At 33.3% G+C, this 18,895-nt stretch overlaps 1 protein-coding gene across 1 annotated transcript in view; it reads left to right on the top strand.

The window, feature by feature from the left end:
* Positions 1-18,895, top strand: part of LOC127724150 (E3 ubiquitin-protein ligase rnf213-alpha-like) — a 157,531-nt gene that overhangs the window by 67,059 nt on the left and 71,577 nt on the right. The window contains exons 35-49 of the mRNA XM_052231026.1: positions 1,748-1,887; positions 2,138-2,335; positions 2,532-2,654; positions 3,530-3,650; positions 4,238-4,491; positions 4,887-4,969; positions 5,946-6,079; positions 7,913-8,005; positions 10,354-10,524; positions 11,195-11,355; positions 15,513-15,735; positions 16,393-16,563; positions 17,531-17,593; positions 17,939-18,048; positions 18,436-18,573. Coding sequence (XP_052086986.1) covers positions 1,748-1,887; positions 2,138-2,335; positions 2,532-2,654; positions 3,530-3,650; positions 4,238-4,491; positions 4,887-4,969; positions 5,946-6,079; positions 7,913-8,005; positions 10,354-10,524; positions 11,195-11,355; positions 15,513-15,735; positions 16,393-16,563; positions 17,531-17,593; positions 17,939-18,048; positions 18,436-18,573 — 2,183 coding nt within the window. The remainder of the gene's footprint in view (positions 1-1,747; positions 1,888-2,137; positions 2,336-2,531; positions 2,655-3,529; positions 3,651-4,237; positions 4,492-4,886; positions 4,970-5,945; positions 6,080-7,912; positions 8,006-10,353; positions 10,525-11,194; positions 11,356-15,512; positions 15,736-16,392; positions 16,564-17,530; positions 17,594-17,938; positions 18,049-18,435; positions 18,574-18,895) is intronic.

Below are 18,895 nucleotides of genomic sequence, written 5' to 3'. Positions count from 1 at the left end.
TTTTGTCACATTTTTCTCAGGAACTACAATACAAGGATTTCTGGAATTTAGTTTCAGGATTTATACAAGTCAGCTATACTGTGTGATCAGTTTTCAGATTCATCACTCAACAACTTCCTGTTTACCGTCAAGTATTTGGGTGGGGGCATCATCAGTGAGCAGTAGCTCGCAGTTTCACTTGTTTTTATCTGATTGATTTTTGCTGTTTCCAATAGCAAAACATATGCATACATGACATGGTATTTTGTATCCATGACTACTAAACTAGGCACTGGAATTTTCTAGATAAAGAGAGACTGCAGGGGTTAAAAATTTTTGTTACAGCTCAATAGCCCAGGACTTATTGGAAGCAGGATTTAATAGTCCTGTTGATAGAACTGCTAGCCCAGCAAATCAAACCTGATAGCCCGGACTTCCAACAAATGTTTGATTGAGTCAGCTGGATATTTTCTTCTGATTCAAATTTCAATCCCATTAGACTTAGTCACAAAGGCAATCATTGTTAAAATGTTGGCATCATCACAATGCCTAATAATTGACAATAAAACGATACAAAACTTCAGAAGACTTTTGATATAATTTTGATGTTCTGACTTAAACTGTTAAAATGACAGTCCACATACGAAAAGTTAAAAATTAGTGAACTAAAATCTGTCTTAAACTCTTTATTAAGGCAATATCACGCTGTCAGAACTGTACTTTCCTATTATCAGATGTTGACTTGTCAATGGTAAAAAGATTGATGGAACAGTTCCCTGCACGTGTATAATAATGAATTAGACATTGAATTACTTTAAAGCTACTAGTACCTCAAGTTTTTTAAGTGAGCACCCAGCTGGTATAGCATCCTTAGCTCGTATTGGATGAGACCAACTTCCGTTGCGTTTTTAACTTGGTGGTGGGTACGCCAGGCAGTGTTTATATCTTTTATACCAGTATCTTGAACAATTGATTTATAGGCGAAATTATATATACTGGTTTGTGCACCGATTATATTCACTGTAAATTATTCCTGCACATGCACACAGTTGCTAACAGTAAAAGTTGCTTATCCATGCTACACTACAAAAGTAGTGGTAGATCTACTCCAGATAGTGGAGGAAAGAATGAGGAAGAAGAAGATGGACATAAAACTCTGTGTACGCTGTCAAAGTTGTCTCTTCAGTTTATGTAGTTCTTTCTTAAAAATACTTGAAATGAACGTTTAGATAAAGGTATCTATGATAATGTTCGCATTTTGGAAGAATTCTGATACAAAATTAAATCTCGCACCTGCATCATACCCCCTCGGCACGAGCAATGTACCATACGCTAAGTACGGAGAAATCGATAATGATAGTACAGGAATTGCAATCAATACATGATACCGGTCCACCCAGAGTCATTTGTTCTATTTTTAAAACATACAAAATCAGTACAAATTCTTGGAATCCTGGATGACGTAATTGAATTTGATTTGCTAAGATAGAATAGAGATGAAGGAATTTTCCAGTTTGTTTTTTGGAAATGCCAAGAATTTTTTGTTACTAGTCCGTCGGGCATATTTGGTTACTAGTCCGTCGGGCATATTTGGTTACAAGTTTTGATTGCCCGAGGTGTAAATGCTGTTGTCCCGGGCGTCGGGCTAGTGGATTTTTTAACCCCTGGACTGGGTATAAAATAATGAACTATTCTCACAATTTTTCTTAATTCTACTTGTTCCATGATAATAAGCAAGAATCATATAGATTGATTGTTTTGTTGATAGGATTTTTCTACCCGGTCCCTGATAATGAGCGAGGAATCACCATTACAAATGCTACAGAGACAGATCAGTGACGATGAACAAGACAAGGAGGGGGACGATGTTATACAGCTGTACCAGATGAGAAGAACTTGGGAAACGAGGTAAAGTATATATATCAGCAAATTTTATCGATATTATAATATTGAAGTTATTTTGAGAGCCTTTATGACCAATTGTATATTAACTTTTTTAAATCGCCATTTGTTTATCTAAGAAACGAGCCAAATTGAAAAAAATTCCCAATGATCAAGTTATTTTTTTTTCTACACAAGAAATTCACTAAAATAAATTGCTCATGAAAATTATTTGATTTACAGTATCTATATTATTGATATTAAAAATGTGTTTCAGTCCTCATCCCTACCTGTTTTTCAACCCAGACCAGAATAGTATGACTTTCTTAGGATTTAACATAGACAGAAGAACAGGGAACCTGGTTGATGTACAGACAAATGCCATTCTAGAACCAGGAATTATGGAGAACAATTTGTTTGATGCTCTGGTCAGAAACAGAGTCAACCTTGCTGAAAACTTTGATGGTCTCCCAAGGTAAACTTTAACAAGTTAAAAATGTTGATGTAAAATTTTGTAAATTTCTTTTGATAAATTCAAGTTGAATATACCACTTTTTTAAAAATGTTAGTCAAGATATGTTAAGTATATGCCTTAAACTAACGGACATGACTTTTTATTCTATTTTGTTCTTATTTTTGTTTTTGAAATTACGTTCTTTTTTTAATTTTAGACTTGAGAAAATCACAAAGTTGTGTAATGTAATGGGACTTGATATCATACACGATCCTGATGAAACCTACGAGTTGACGACAGATAATGTTAAGAAGATACTAGCTATTTATATGAGATTCAGGTAATATACGAATGCTTTAAATGAAAAAAGAATGAATCTGTTGATTCCACCATTTGATTTTTTTCTGCTGTCGAAAGGACTATTTGCTAAGTCTTTCTAATGTTAAATTTTGTATAAGTTATCAAACTTATAAGTTTAAATGTGTTTCCTATGGATTGAGTTATCATACTCATCATTTATAGCCTTTTGATACTTTTTATGGATTCATTTGGGGGGGGGGGTCTTGATCCTGGGCTTAAAAACATGAAATCCCAAGGTCCCGAATTTAAAGAAATTTAAATCCCGACATCCCAAAATTCGAAAAAAGAATTCCCGGATCCCGAAAGGATCAATCCCGAAATCCCGAGCTTAAAAACACCCGATCCCGGAGTCCTGATAAAGGTCCGACCCCTCCTCATTCATACTACAATTTAAACCTTGATTTGCATGTATTACATTGGATTCATTTATTTTCGTGGATATCAATTTTCATGGATTGAGGAAAAGTTGTATTTTTGTGGATATGTTGATTTTGTTGTTTTGTCAAAGTCTGCATACAAGCCTATAGAAAATTTTTTACTTCGTTAAATATTAAAATTTCAGGTTCACTTTTATCCACTGAACACCGCAGAAATTATTAACCAACGAATCACAATGAATCCACAGTGTGTCAAACTTAGGAAAAATTTTCACTATTGTACATTCAAACCAGTCTTAAATCAATAAACCAAATCTGTTTGGATCTAAAGTTTTGTACTTATTAGGCAGGTGTTTCGTTAAAACAGGTTGAATTACAAAAGACTTAATAAAATTTTCCAGTTAGACAGGGTTTGGTGTTGATAAGTTTCACTGTTTATGTTGTAAAATGTCTTAACATTTTTCATATTTGTTTTCAGATGTGATATACCAGTGATTATTATGGGAGAGACTGGCTGCGGTAAAACTCGACTGATTAAATTTATGTGCAAATTACAGCAACCTCCAGGTGTAAATGTTGAAAACATGATACTGATGAAGGTAACTATTGAAATTATTATTATTATGTGATTACTACATTTCTCATCAAAATTCTGTTGTTATTAAATGGACCCAATAGGGTTCATTCTAATCTTGATATTTCATTGGTTTATATTATTTATGTAAATATTTTTGCTGTTCTCTGTTTTAATTGTTAGAAGAAAGCTGTCTCATAGCAGATGACTGTTTAAGAAAAAAAAACAACGTTTTTTTAGAATTACCAGTATAGCATGTATTTATGAAAATAATTGGATGTATAAGCATGATAAGTTAGATTTCAATTAATTTACCTCAAGATTAATATGCTGTGCCATTGAAAATTTAGCAGTCTTTGAATGCTATATTACATTGGGGTAGGCATAGCTATGTCTATTTGTTTCTGTTGATGAACTACTTAAAAAAACTCTTAGTTGTCTAAGTTGGATTTTTTTTTATCTTGTTTTTGACATCAACATTTCAGCTTGAATTAAATTTTATAAGGACTGTCATACATTCCTATCATATTGACCTGTGTTTTTATATATTGGACTTGGCTTTGTAGATACTCATTTAAAAAAAGACTATCTGAGATAAATCAAACATTTCAGGTGCATGGTGGGACAAAAGCATCAGATATTATCAAGAAAGTAAGAAAAGCAGAAGAAATTGCCAGGCTGAATGCAGAAGAATTTGTAAAAACAGATTATCGTAATATGGACACTGTGTTGTTCTTTGATGAAGCTAACACTACAGAAGCCATTGGTGTGATTAAGGAAATAATGTGTGATAAAACTCTAGGCGGAAAACCTATCAAACTGCACGAAAAACTGAAAATTGTGGCTGCTTGTAATCCATATAGAAAGTAAGTGGAAAAGATTTCATACACAAACATGTAGTGCACTTTTCAAAATTTGTCGATTTTACAGTACAATGTATTATAAATACATGGTTTATAGAAATACAATAATAATCAGTTCAGAAGATGGACTTAATACTACAATACCTAAATGATAGTCAACAAAAATACTGATTAATGTAGGAAAATCATGACAAAAGAATTATCTTTTGTGACTGTTAGGAAAACTTTTGAACTTTTCCATTCAAACAAACAGCAAGTGATTAACAATTCCCAATGAGCAATACATAGCTCCGAGAGAAACGTTCATTTTGATCTCAGGGGTTGTTCAATATACAATTGTTGTCACATACATCCAATAATTGTTTATTTTTGATAATAAAGTATCAATTAATTTTCAGACATTCTGACGACCTGATACAGAGATTAGAGCAAGCAGGACTTGGTTATCATGTCAGTGCAAGGGAGACCACAGATAAACTTGGTATACACCATTACCAATTATTAATGCAGTCTATATTTTATATTTAGATTTAGTATTATGAACATGTATTATTTTGCTGTTTCAGCATATTGATAACATTTTATATGATAACTAATTTACATGGTCAGGCCTTGCAGTTTTTAAAGTTTGGAGCACAATTGTCTTACTACGACTCTGAAATCAACCAAACAAAATACTGGATTTGGTGTTCGAGTACAAAATTTGTACTCTTGAGTACTGAGTAAAGTTTTATAACCAAGGTCCCAGATCTTAAAAAATGTTTTAAAGATTTATTTAAAAAATGGTTGGGTATTAAAAGTAAAATTAATCAGTAAGAATTCAGGTAAATCTATGATGAAGTCATCTGGATCAAGCTATTTCAACTGATCAATGTACTTTGCTACCTCACATTGCCCAAAGGGCCAAGTGGGCTTTTCTCATCACTTGACGTCCGTCATCCAGTGTCTTCATCATTGTCAAATTTTCAAAATTCTTCTCTGAAACTACTCGCCCAAATTAAACCAAACGTGGACAAAATTATCATTAGGCTATCTAGTTTAAAAACTGTGTTTGATGACCCCGCCTGTAATGGCTAAAAATAGAACATAGGGGTAAAATGCAAGTTATGTCTATTATCTTGAAAACTGCTATAAAAAGAGAAAAGCTGACATAAGCAAAAATGTTAAGAATGATGAGACCTTCCTAATGTGTATGTCATCAAAACTGTCAGATAGCTTCTTATAGGAGTTATTGCCTTAAATGACTAATTTTACCATTTTTTTTCAATTTTGCCTAATATCTTAAAAATTATAATAAATAGAGAAAAACTTTAAATAGCAAAAATTATCAGCAATACAAGATCTACTATTAAGTCAACGTTAGATAGAAATGTCCATTTGCCCTTTAATGACGAAAATTAGCAATATTTTTAGTGTTTTTCTAATATCTTAAAAACAATGATAATATTATTTTTCAGGCCATGTCCCAATGAGGCATTTGGTTTACAGAGTGCAGTCCTTACCACAGAGTATGTTGCCATTAGTCTGGGACTTTGGACAGCTGAATACCACTGTAGAAGAGATGTATATCAGACAGATGGTCCTGAGATATGTATGTATGAAAAATATTGAGAAATTAAGGTTTTGAATTGATGTATTTTTAGCTCACCTGGCCTGAAGGGCCAAGTGAGCTTTTCTCATCACTTGGCATCCGTCGTCCGTCGTCGTCGTCCGTCGTCGTTAGCTTTTTACAAAAATCTTCTTCTCGGAAACCACTGGGCCAAATTTAACCAAACTTGGCCACAATCATCATTAGGGTATCTAGTTTTTAAAAAATGTGTCCGATGACCCCGCTAACCAACCAAGATGGCCGCCATGGCTAAAAATAGAACATAGGGGTAAAATGTAGATATTGGCTTATATCTCTGAAACCAAAGCATTAAGAGTAAATCTGACACAGGGTAAAATGATTATCAGGTCAAGATCTATCTGCCCTGAAATTTTCAGACAAATCTGACAACCTGTTGTTGGGTTGCTGCCCCTGAATTGGTAATTTTAAGGAAATTTTGCAGTTTTTGGTTATTATCTTGAATATTATTATAGATAGAGATAAACTGTAAACAGCAATAATGTTCAGCAAAGTAAGATCTACAAATAAGTTGTCATGACCAAAATGGTCAGTCGACCTCTTTAGGAGTTATTGCCCTTTATAGTCAATTTTTAACAATTTTTTGTAATCTTCTACAAAAATCTTCTTCTCTGAAACAACTGAGACAAATTTAACCATACTTGGCCATAATCATTATTAGGGTATCTAGTTTAAAAGATTTGTCAGATGACCCCGCCTTCCAACCGTCATGGCCGACTTGGTTAAAAATAGAACATGGGGGTAAAATGCAGTTTTTGGTTTATATCTCTGAAAATAAAGCATTTAGAGCAAATCTGACATGTGGCAAAAATGTTCATCAGATTTAAATTTATCTGTCCTGAAATTTTCAGACAAATCAGACAACCCGTTGTTGGGTTGCTGCCCCTGAGTTAGTAATTTTACAGAAACTTTGCATTTTTTTGCTATTATCTTAGATATTATTATAATATCTAATATCTAATACTATTAATTATGATTTTAACCTTATTTTACATGATTTCCAAAGCATCAGTAAATACAGGTGAGCGACACAGGCTCTTGAGAGCCTCTAGTTCTAGTTTGTGGAATCAGGAGACCATTGTTTACACTATATATATTTTTGCATTCGCATCTAAACTAGATTGTATATGTTATATTTTTGATAACTGTGGTCCATTATGATTATGTTAAGATATTACTAAGTTGAACATGAATGGGGAAGACCTTTTGCAGCTAGTTTACACTTGTGGATGAAAAATTCTAGGACTCTTTTCACAAAAAAATAATTGAGTAAATACTGTTAGTTCATGAACATTTCAGTATATCTTATGACTGATTTTAAAAAGGTAAGATTTTAATTGTGACCGATTGTGGAAATAAACCCTGGTGCGATTATAATAAGACTACATGCTTATACTTTCTTAAACTGTAGTTTCAAGACACATCATTGATTATTTACAAAATTTTAACTTAAAAAAATATAGAAATAGGTAATTCTCTAGGCATTTTAAATGTTACATAACACATTTTTTTAGGATAAAAGGGATTTTAATTGTGTGTCTCAAGTATTTTGATAATGGTCAAAATTTTGATATCACAATATTTCAATTTATTTGAGTTTTTACCTCAGAACTTTGATTTTTCCAATGCCAAGGATGATAAAATGTGCCCTTGTTGAAGATGTGTTCCAGTTATTGAAATTCATGCGGTAAAAAATTTGCATACGATTGAGACTAAAACTAGTTGCTCTAAATTCTACAATAATCAAGTTACAGTTTTTTTTCAGAAATTTAATTTCTGTATTTTTAAAATTTTCAGATAAAAAATGGCCAATTGCCATCAACACAAGGATTGGATACAACTGTCAGTAAAATACTGACTGTATCACAGGACTTCATGAGAGAACAAAAGGTAAATTATTTAACATTACATATGTGAATATACAACTACAGTACATTCCGGTTATTTGCATAGCCTATTTGTCAGACAAAATTATGCAATAAAGCGGAGTATGCTTATATCCGAAATGCCAAATTACGGAGTCAAATAACATCGATAGAACAGATCAGTAAAGGAAATCCCTGAATAAAGATGAACGTCTATAATCCAATTACAACATATTGAATGTTGATTTATTCTAATAAAAATTATATGTCTATTGTCATTCATGTTATTTTATTTTGTATTATTTCAATGGCGTCGTCGTCGTCCGAAGACACATTGGTTTTCGCACTCTAACTTTAGTTTAAGTGAATGGATCTCTATAAAATTTTACCATAAGGTTCAATACCACAAAAGGAAGGTTGGGATTGATTTTGGTGGTTATGGTATCAACAGTTAAGGAATTAGGGGCCAAAAAGGGGACAAAAATAAGCATTTTTGTAACTTCCAGACAATAACTTGTGTGTTAGTGTATGGATCTCTCTGACATTGTACCACAAGGTTCCATATCACAAAGGGAATGCTGGGATTGATTTTGGGGGTAATTGCCTCAAATTTTAGGAATTAAGGGCCAAAAAAGGGGAAAAAAACAAGCATTTTTCTAGTTTCATGACAATAACTTGTGTGTAAGTGTATGGATCTTTCTGAAATTGTACTACAAGGTTCCATATCACAAAGGAAAAGCTGGAATTGAGTTTGGGGGTAATTGCCCAAAACGTTTAGGAATAAGGGGCCAAAATAAGCATTTTCCAGTTTCCAGACAATAACTTGTGTTCAAGTGTATGGATCTCTCTGAAATTGTACTGCAAGGTACCATACCACAAAGGGAAGGCTGGGATTGATTTTGGGGGTAATTGCCTCAAAATTTTAGGAATTAGGGGCCAAAAAGGGGCAAAAAACAAGCATTTTTCCAGTTTCAGGACCATTACTTGTGTGTAAGTGTATGGATCTTTCTGAAATTGTACCACAAGGTTCCATGTCACAAAGGGAAAGCTGGGTTTGAGTTTGGGGGTAATTGCCCTAAACATTTAGGAATTTGGGGCCAAAAAGGGCCCCAAAAAACAAGCATTTTTCTAGTTTCCAGACAATAACTTGTGTTGAAGTGTATGGATCTCTCTGAAATTGTACTGCAAGGTATCATACCTCAAAGGGAAGGCTGGGATTGAGTTTTGGGGTAATGAATCATAAGGGGGTTCAAAATATTGGGGGGGGGGGGGGGGGAGATTTTTTTTCCTTTTTTTCCTTTTTTTTCTTTAAAATTTCCATTTTAAATTGGCTATTTCTGATTTATATATAAAAGCAAATAATAATGATATGGTTTGAATAGGTAAATTAAAATTTTTTAAGTTCTTAGACCACATTCATTCTGTGTCAGAAACCTATGCTGTGTCAAATATTTAATCACAATCCAAATTCAGTGCTGTATCAAGCTTGAATGTTGTGTCCATACTTGCCCCAACTGTTCAGGGTTCGACCTCTGCGGTCGTATCAAGCTGCGCCCAGCGGAGCATTTTATTATGTCATATATATTGGTATCACGTCGTCGTTCAAAGACATTTGGTTTCCGGACAATAACATTAGTTTAAGTGTATGGATCTCTATGAAATTTAATCAAAAGGTTCAATACCACAAAAGAAAGGTTTTGATTGTTTTTGGGGGTGATGGTCCCAACCGTTTAGGAATTAGGGGCCAAAAAGGGTCAATTTTTTTTTCCTCAAGATTTAAGAAATTGTCAATTTTCCAAAGAAAAAAATTGGGGGTCACAATTTATTTTGCTAATTCTTTGTATACAGTCTGAAAACAGATTTACTAAGTATTTCGCAACAGCACAGTGTATTGCACAACAACAAGAAATCTTCAATTGAATATAAATTCAAATCATACAACCAATTTCAAGTTCTTTGACTACATTTATTCTGTGTCAGAAACCTATAATGTGTCAAATATTTAATTACAATCCAAATTCAGACCTGTATCAAGCTTGAATATTGTGTCCATTTTTGCCAACTGTTCACAGTTGGACCTCTGCGGTCGTATCCAGCTGTGTTCGGCGAAGTAGTTTATTTTTACCTATAATATATATTATTTATATACTTTTCGTATCCTATCTTCACTATATTTCCTGGATTGGCAGTTTTCCAGCCGAAGGTCAGTGTTTATTTCCAGGCACTTCTGCTTCCTCCACCAATAAAAACTGACCACAATAATATAGTCAATAGTGCTGAAAATGGCATTAAACACCCACAATCAAGTCATCAATCAGTTTATTTCCCACATCCTTTAATGACTAGTAAAAGTTTAAAACAATTTTATTTAAGGATGAGTGTAGTTTTGTAAGTTTACGAGATGTAGAGAGAGTTCTACAGGTGATGAGTTGGTTCTACAGTCAATCGGAGGATGATGACATATTATTCATGAGGATGAGAGAAGATTCAGAAGATTCAGAAACTGAATCTGAAGAAGAAAGCATGGAACTGGGACATGTACAGGTAGAGTTAAAATAAGGATGTTTGCCATTCACAAAATTTTCTGTAAATATAATTAGTACTTGCAGCATTTATTATCCTCTTGCAAAGAAACTGTAAAAGGAGTGTGCTCAGCCTTGAAGTTCCCTAGGTTTTTTAAAGATGCAGATGCATGTATTTATGATTGTGCAATAATATTTTTGAATTGTACATAATTATGCTTTTCGTACTGTTATTTTAACATAGGAAAATGTCCTGAAAATTATAATTTAAAGCCTCTACAAAACATGGTTTTAAGATCATTACCCCCCTCCCCTTCAAAAACAAAGAAGATCTAAGGATAAGGAGATGCGGTATAATTGCCAATAAAACAACTATCCATAGACCGAAGGACAAAGAGACAAAGATGTTAACAATTACAGGTCACCATACGCCCTTGTTGTCCTAAACAGCATGAAATATTTGCCACTGGACATTAAGCAACCAACAGTCAACTATACACCCTTCAACAATGAGCAAAACCCGTACAGTAAAGAAAGCTATTAAAGGCCCAAGAAAATAGTACTTAAAGAGTTTTATGCTGTTTAGGAACTGCAGGATTTAATTAGTGAAGCTGTTCAATCCAAATGAAAAATAAAAGAATACTTTGACAGAAATGCCTAGATGTGTTAATGAAAATGGAATACCTTTTCAGCATATGGATGATGTCACTAGGTCATTGGTTCTTGCCCTTGGAGTTTGTTACCATGCTTGTTTGAAGAACAGAGAGGAATACAGGGAAGTAGTGGCACAATATTTTACACAGCCTTTACATTTAGTTGGTGGTGCTGATGGTATTGAAGAGGAAATATCCAGGTAAATCCATACTTAAGATCAGAAAAAGATTTATGAGTGAAATATATTCTTCTCCTGTTTGTAAAAAAAATGCACAGGAGAACAAGAACTAAAGATTTCATTTGAGTGGAACATAGATATAAGAAGATGTGGTATGAGTGCCAATGAGACAACTCTCCATCCAAGTCAAAATTTATAAAAGTAAACCATTATAGGTCACAGTACGGTCTTCAACACGGAGCCTTGGCTCACACCGAACAGTAAGCTATAAAGGGCCCCAAAAATTACTAGTGTAAAACCATTCAAACGGGAAAAACCAACGGTCTAATCTATATAAAAAACGAGAAACGAGAAACACTTATGAACCACATCAACAAACAACAACTACTGAACATCAGATTCCTGACTTAGGACAGGTGCAAACAAATGCAGCGGGTTTAAACGTTTTAATGGTACCAAACCTTCACCCTTTTTCTGAAACAATAGTTTCCTATAAATTTTTTTAGATGAATTCAGTTAGCCATTTCTTCGATAAAAGCTGGCATTCAAAATTCACAAACCTTTGGGTTGAGAATGAAAAGACATGTGCTATGAAGTCTTCAGTTATGACATCAAATATTTATGGTGTCAGCTTTGATTGTTTCAACATTTGCTTATAGAGGGTCGCCACATGTGACCTAGCCTTCTGATGACAACCTCTGAGGAAAGTGTTTTATTTACCCAAGGATATCATTTTTATAGAAGATAAAGAAATATGAAGATATGTTGGTGCATTCTAGAAATGTCTTATTTTACTCAGGCCATGCCCTCAGGAAATAATAGATTAGTTTTGGTAAACAAATCTTGTATTATCTCCCTAAGTAAATGTATAATGTCTAATGTTCATCTCTTTAAAAGTCATTAATGGCATGCTTGTTGTCATAAATGCATGATATATGTACATTGGCATGTGCAATAAACAAAAATACCAAAAAACAGAGAATTATCAAAAATAAGAGTTTATTAAAAATTCTAGAATGAAGAATGGTCAAATGTCAGGTTGAAGAAGCATGTATCAATTGAACTTGTGTGAAAAGCAAAATTAGAATAATGTTTGCTCAAAGTACCTTGACCTTGGACAATACACACAATTTGTGTTTGTTTACATAACAAAATCCCTATGGAGATTTTAATTTAAAATCTATCTTCATTCTAGAATTTTTAATAAACTCTTATTTTTGGAAAATGACGCTATCAGCGGCATGTTTCCGATACCATTGACCAGAACTAACGGAAGTTGATTATGCCTCCGCCTACCGCACTCGGTTTCATATTTACTATTTTACATACTAACTGGAATCTGCTTGTATTACGCTACACTCGAACAAAGTCTTTGTTAAAGTGTTGTAGTCGGACGGGAACCAGTTTACATACGTTATTTTATTTACCAAAAAGATATCTTGACCTGTCCATATGTTTTTTGTTATTAAATGGTATTTGGAGCTATCCCTTTGTTATATTTTTCATATTTATTCGAGCTTTCACTTTTATGCACATGTCTTACAGTCGTAAACAATCGGTATGTATACATGATAAATAGATCCGTTTTGTTATGGTGTTGGACTTTTTACCCTCCAATGATCAGCAATCGCTAGACAAAATAGTTCTCCTAAATAATGTCAGCCTTTCATGCCATTTCAACATTACAATCATTAAAAAAGTAATAATCGGAATCATTTTGATATCCATTGGATAGAAACTGGTCTTTATCAAGATTTACGAAGATTTTAATAATCGGAAATTAGTAATACGGTTATACCCACGCGGTGCGTATGAATCTTTGTTCACAAAGTTATAGCAGCAGAGTCTGTAACTGTATCATTATTAATTAACTACACTGTTATTGTACTTAAAATGATGAAAACTGCATATGCAATATAAGATGTCAACTCGGCCAATACAGATTTTTTTTCCGTATTGGCCGAGTTCTGATCCGGCCAAAACAGGATTTCGGAACGTCTCTAGTTTTTAGATCGTAAGTCACGATAAACTCAAACTGAAAGTAAACAGTTGTTTGTACGACACAGTTTTTATTTACTCACCATTAACAAGCTGAAACGTTCAGTATGGCATATATTTTAGGTTAAAGACGGTCCCATTCATTTGAAAAGCATTTTGAAAGTAGACGATGGAAATATTTCAGGTTTAGGGAACGAGTAAATTATCACAAAGTTCATTTCTTGACGACCTCATAATTTCATCATGTCGATTTTTACTGTTCACTTTCGCTTCTCATGTTTTGTAAACGGTCTTTTGTTTTTAAACCCGAACCAGGCATATGCATTCTGTAATTGCGCAAATCTTCGTTCTTTGGTCAATTGGCTTATGTATAGTTGTATCAATTTCAACTCTTACATTATTTTTTTTTTAAATATATTTGCATTACACATGCAATGGCAGTACCTTTCCAATTACTATTTATGTGTTGTGTCTAAATTAAAGTTGTAACACTTTATAGTGACTGGAAAGGGTAGAAAAATTCATCAGATGAGAAAAGGCTGAAGATGCATGGAAACGGCACCAAATCATTAGATATTGCATCTTATAAAAAGAAACTGAGATTTGGATAGTTCCACTTCAAGGTAAAAATGTTTATCTCTTGTGAAATGAAATAAAAAAATATTGTAACACTGTAGTTAATTAATAAAGATACTATTACATGTATTTCTGTATTGGCCTTATTGTTGGTCCTCGGCCAGCAGTATTGGCCTTCGGCTTCGCCTCAGACCAATACACCAAGACATGGACCAATAACAAGGACAGTACAGAAATACTTACGCAATAATATTATAGAATGACAGTATGGTTCAATAGCGGGAATCAGCCCCTCAACTACTTTTTACATAAATATTAACTTCTGGCTTCAACTCCTTGTTCGTCTTGTCTTGAGATCTTGTTGTAGTTCCAGTTAGGCAAGCATTTTAGAGACGTATCCCGTCCATCCTCTCTTGACTTGTAATTTCTGGTGATAGATTTTGCCGCTTGACGTTGTATCTTTTCAAGCCTGTTTTTTTTTTTGTTACCGTGTAGGGGTCCCATACTATGGCTCCATATTAAATTGTAAGATCCATTCCTAAAGGTCTAGATCATTGTTCTAATCTGACACAAATTTCAATAACTGGAATGCTACCCGAGTTGAATATATGGTGACCTACTAGAACAGCATTATCACTATTGGAATTGTGTTTAATACCATGATTGTTCAATGTCATTAACTTAAATGGAGACAGACATTTGACCTGAAAGGTGGTGTGGGAGTGCAAAATCAAAAACTAACTGACTATGATATATGGTTAAAGAATGAATATCAATTACATGGGTCAACATGGTCAAGGGCAGAGTTGTTATGAAATAACAATATGGCAGAGAAGTGGTTTCAAGTTTCATATAAAGCGACCTGACTGACATGAAATAAAAATCAAAGGAGTATCCCTATTTGTCTAATCTTCAAGGTGAAATAAAACTAGTAAAACAATATTATACTATTGTCTAAATCTACAGAAATATAATTTGCTTCAAGTAACAGAAATAACTAGGTCACTAGTAACTTATTTAATGAGTATGTGGGGTATAAGAGCTTGATAACAACAGGCTCTTCATAATCATTTGGTTTGAAAAGGATACTAGTAGTCTATATTCTTGATTTAGAAAAATGTAATTGCAAGACAAAAATCACATTACTTAGAATACTTTAGATCATTCAGGTAGTCTTTATTTATATGTACAAAAGAACAGCCAGTAGTCATTGGATATTGTAGATCATTCAAATAGTCTTGACCTATTTATTAGTACAAAAGAACAGCCAGTAGTCATTGGATATTGTAGATCATTGAGGTAGTCTTGACCTATTTATTTATAGAAAAAAACAGCCAGTAGTCATTGGATACTGTAGATCATTCAGGTAGTCTTGACCTATACATTTGTACTAAAAAAACAGCCAGTTGTCATCTTCACATAACACACACATATACGAATATCAATTATATGCTTATGAGACATGTTGGAATGTTAAACTAATTACGGTATGTGAAAATCAAGACTTGCATAAAAAATATCACAATATTAGAGACAGTGGCGTCATTTTTCATCAGAGCTTTCAGCTCTTTGATTGATAATTCTCTGTTCAAATTATATTTTAGATGCCAGTCAGTGTTTCTGGACAGTGTAGAACTGGCTCCAAACATAGCAAAGAACCAAGCCTTGAAAGAGAATGTCTTTATGATGATAGTTTGTATAGAATTGAGGATCCCTATGTTCCTAGTTGGTAAACCTGGTAGTTCTAAATCACTGGCCAAGACAATAGTAGCAGATGCCATGCAAGGAAATGCTGCACATAATGATCTTTTCAAGAGCTACAAACAGGTAGATTTTATTGCAAATTTATCCTGGTATTCAGATTATTTCAACAACATCTCTACAAATAATTTTTAGAACACAAGTTGGTGTTCTCTCTAAATTTGTCAGCCTTTTGTTTGTTTTTTGTCTCTCCCCCCCCCCCCCCCCCCCCTGGTACCTTTAAATCTTTGAAAAATAATACCTTTGAAGACAAATAGCACTATTTACAATAAGACAGCGAAAATGGTAGTAAATCCCTAAACATTTGGTGACTGACAAAGCTATAAACTAATCTGTTTACCAGGACTTGAAATGAAGAATCTTAAAAGCAAATGAAAAATGGCTACTTGTACTTCCCCATTTCATGTTAGATGATCCCTAATGTGAATTAATATTGCGACTAGATCTTGTTAAATAATCCAAGGGACAAACACAACCATATATGTATTTAAATGAATAAGTGTTTGGTAAACATCAATGAGACAGCAACCCAAAAACATATTCATTCAAAAGCTCTTTGTAAGTTATAACCATTAATGACATATAATGACTTTTTATTTACAAAATTATGTATATGATTAAAATTGAAAAATAAAAGCATTGCATTGATTAGTTCAATTTCAGCTCTTTATACGACATATAAGATGTGGAAAATATCTGATGCTTCCAAATTATTTTCCTTAGGTTCAGATGGTCTCCTTCCAGTGCAGTCCTCTGTCAGTACCAGAGGGTATTGTAGGCACATTCAGACAGTGTGCAGCCTATCAAAAAGATAAAAATCTGGACAGATTTGTGTCAATTGTTGTGCTTGATGAAATTGGTCTAGCTGAAGATTCTCCTAGGATGCCATTGAAGGTATATATGAATTATTATGTGTTTGATAGCTATCTTAAAAACAAAATTATACTGATGGTCGGCCACTTTGCAACTATTATTTTGTACTGTATACATATTTATTTTTGTTAAGTTTTTGTCGTGCCTAGACGAAATTAAAAAGGCGATACTAAGTTGGTGGTGGAGTCAACAATGTATTAGTTTGTGATTGGGTCTGTTTAAGGGGGGAACCACCAGTGGTAGCTATAGGTCAAAGATATTTGGTATGCAGTTGTATTAGCATTGCACATAAGAGGTTAATAGGCACTTCCCCCTCAGTTATGGTCTATTGACTTTGAGACTTTTATTTAGGTTTAATACGTGTTAAAGTTTTTGATTATGTCAGTTAAAGATAAACCACTTTAGTAAGTCAATGATATTTGTATGCAGTAGTATTAGCATTTGCACATATCATTTACATGGAGATTATGTGAACCGCCCCATTATCATGTTTCATTAACTTTGAAATTTTTGCACAGATTACATGTTAAAATTTGAATTTAGGTCAGTTTAAAGGGAACCACTTATGATAAGTTGATGGTATTTGGTATGCAGTTGTATTGGCATTGGCGTTTCTTGTTGTGCCTTCAGTCGTGGTTCATTGACTTTGAATGTTTTGTATAGTTTACATGTTAAAGTATTGCCACTTTAATTTTCAATATTTGCATTATACCATCCAAATTACATGAAAGCGAAACATATTTTGGGGTCAACAGTTTATGAATATTGCAGTGTGAATATTTCAAAAATGCTTGTTTTTAAAGAAGCCATGTAAGTTACCTGTAGATAAGACACTTTCTGGTTTCGCCACATGGTAAAATTTTCAATTTTTACATATTTAAAAAAAATGCTTTTCAAACTTAATGCATTTATTTTATTCTTGCAACACAGTAGTAGAAAGAAATACACTTAATTAAAAGAAAAATGCTACCATTTTCTTGTTTTGCAGACATTGCATCCTTTGCTAGAAGATGGATGTCCTGATGATGAAGAACCAGAAAAATATAAAAAGGTAGGAATCTTTTTCTTTAACTATGCAAAGTAAAATAACTTCAGTTGGCAGTTGAAAATGAAAATTGACAAGAGACTGCATTGCAAAAAAAAAAAAAAAAAAAAATAGAAAAGACCAACAACACTACAAAAAAACTCAAGACTTAGCAATGCAAACCCCACCAAAAATTGAGGGTGATCTTGTAGGCTCTGGAAGGGTAAGCAGATCCTGCTCCACATGTGACACCTGTCTTGTTACTCATGGTTAATACAAATTCAGTGTAAAGTCTCATTCAGTGATGTCATAAGGGAAGGGCTAAGACAATCGCAAATATTTGAAAAAGATGCATTTGTATATTATTTGCAGGTTGCTTTTATTGGTATATCAAACTGGGCTTTGGACCCTGCCAAGATGAACAGAGGTATTCTGGTACAACGTGAGGTTCCTGATGTTAAAGAACTTACAGAAAGTGCTGAGTAAGGTCATTTTTAATATGTTATAGAAGGGATATGGTATATGAAAAATGGAAAAATGACAGCAAATTTCTTAATGGGTACCCCATCTTCATAGAGAAGTTTTTATTGCTCCTCTTCATTTTAAACATGTAGGAGTACACAGCTTATAGGAATTAAGTTAATAGTTGATAGAAATTTTAAAAAAATCCTTGAGCCATGTTTGTTGTAAAGTAGAATATGTATCTATAGAAACCATTGGTACAAACCATTTTGTTGAATTCGTACAATAGTTTGAATTATACAGGTTGAATTCAAATGGCAGTTCGGTTAACAAAGTTTTATTGTTTATTCAAGGTTTGAAGGTTTCACTTTAATAGAAACATAATCCATCAATTTTACTTTTTTCAGAGGAATCTGCTCAACAAGTAAGAAGGTCTTAAAATTAATCAGACCCATGATACCATTGATGGCAGACTCTTATTTAGATCTGTTCAAAGAAGCATCAACAAAGATGAGGGAATTCTTTGGACTGAGAGATTTTTACAGGTAAGAAAAAAAATGTTTTTATAGGTAAGAATAGAAAAAAACACCTTTCTTTGTCAAGTAATGCTTGTTTATGAAAATCATGTGGAAAAGCTGCGATGATAATCTAGATATCAACATTATATGATAAATAATGTTTCTTTGTTGTTAACTTACATATTGTTAACAAAGATAATTAAATATGTACACTCTTGTGATCTTTCAGTCAAACAAAATACTGATGGCATTTTATTTTACTCAACCTGTAGTAGAAAAGTGATCACATACTTATGAATACCCAAAAATTACCCTTATGATATATGAAAGCTTTTTAAAACAGTAATAA

This window comes from Mytilus californianus, unplaced genomic scaffold (genome assembly GCF_021869535.1).
Source record: "Mytilus californianus isolate M0D057914Y unplaced genomic scaffold, xbMytCali1.0.p SCAF_14, whole genome shotgun sequence".
Lineage (NCBI taxonomy): Eukaryota > Metazoa > Mollusca > Bivalvia > Mytilida > Mytilidae > Mytilus > Mytilus californianus.
This window is presented reverse-complemented; position numbering and strand designations above follow the sequence as displayed.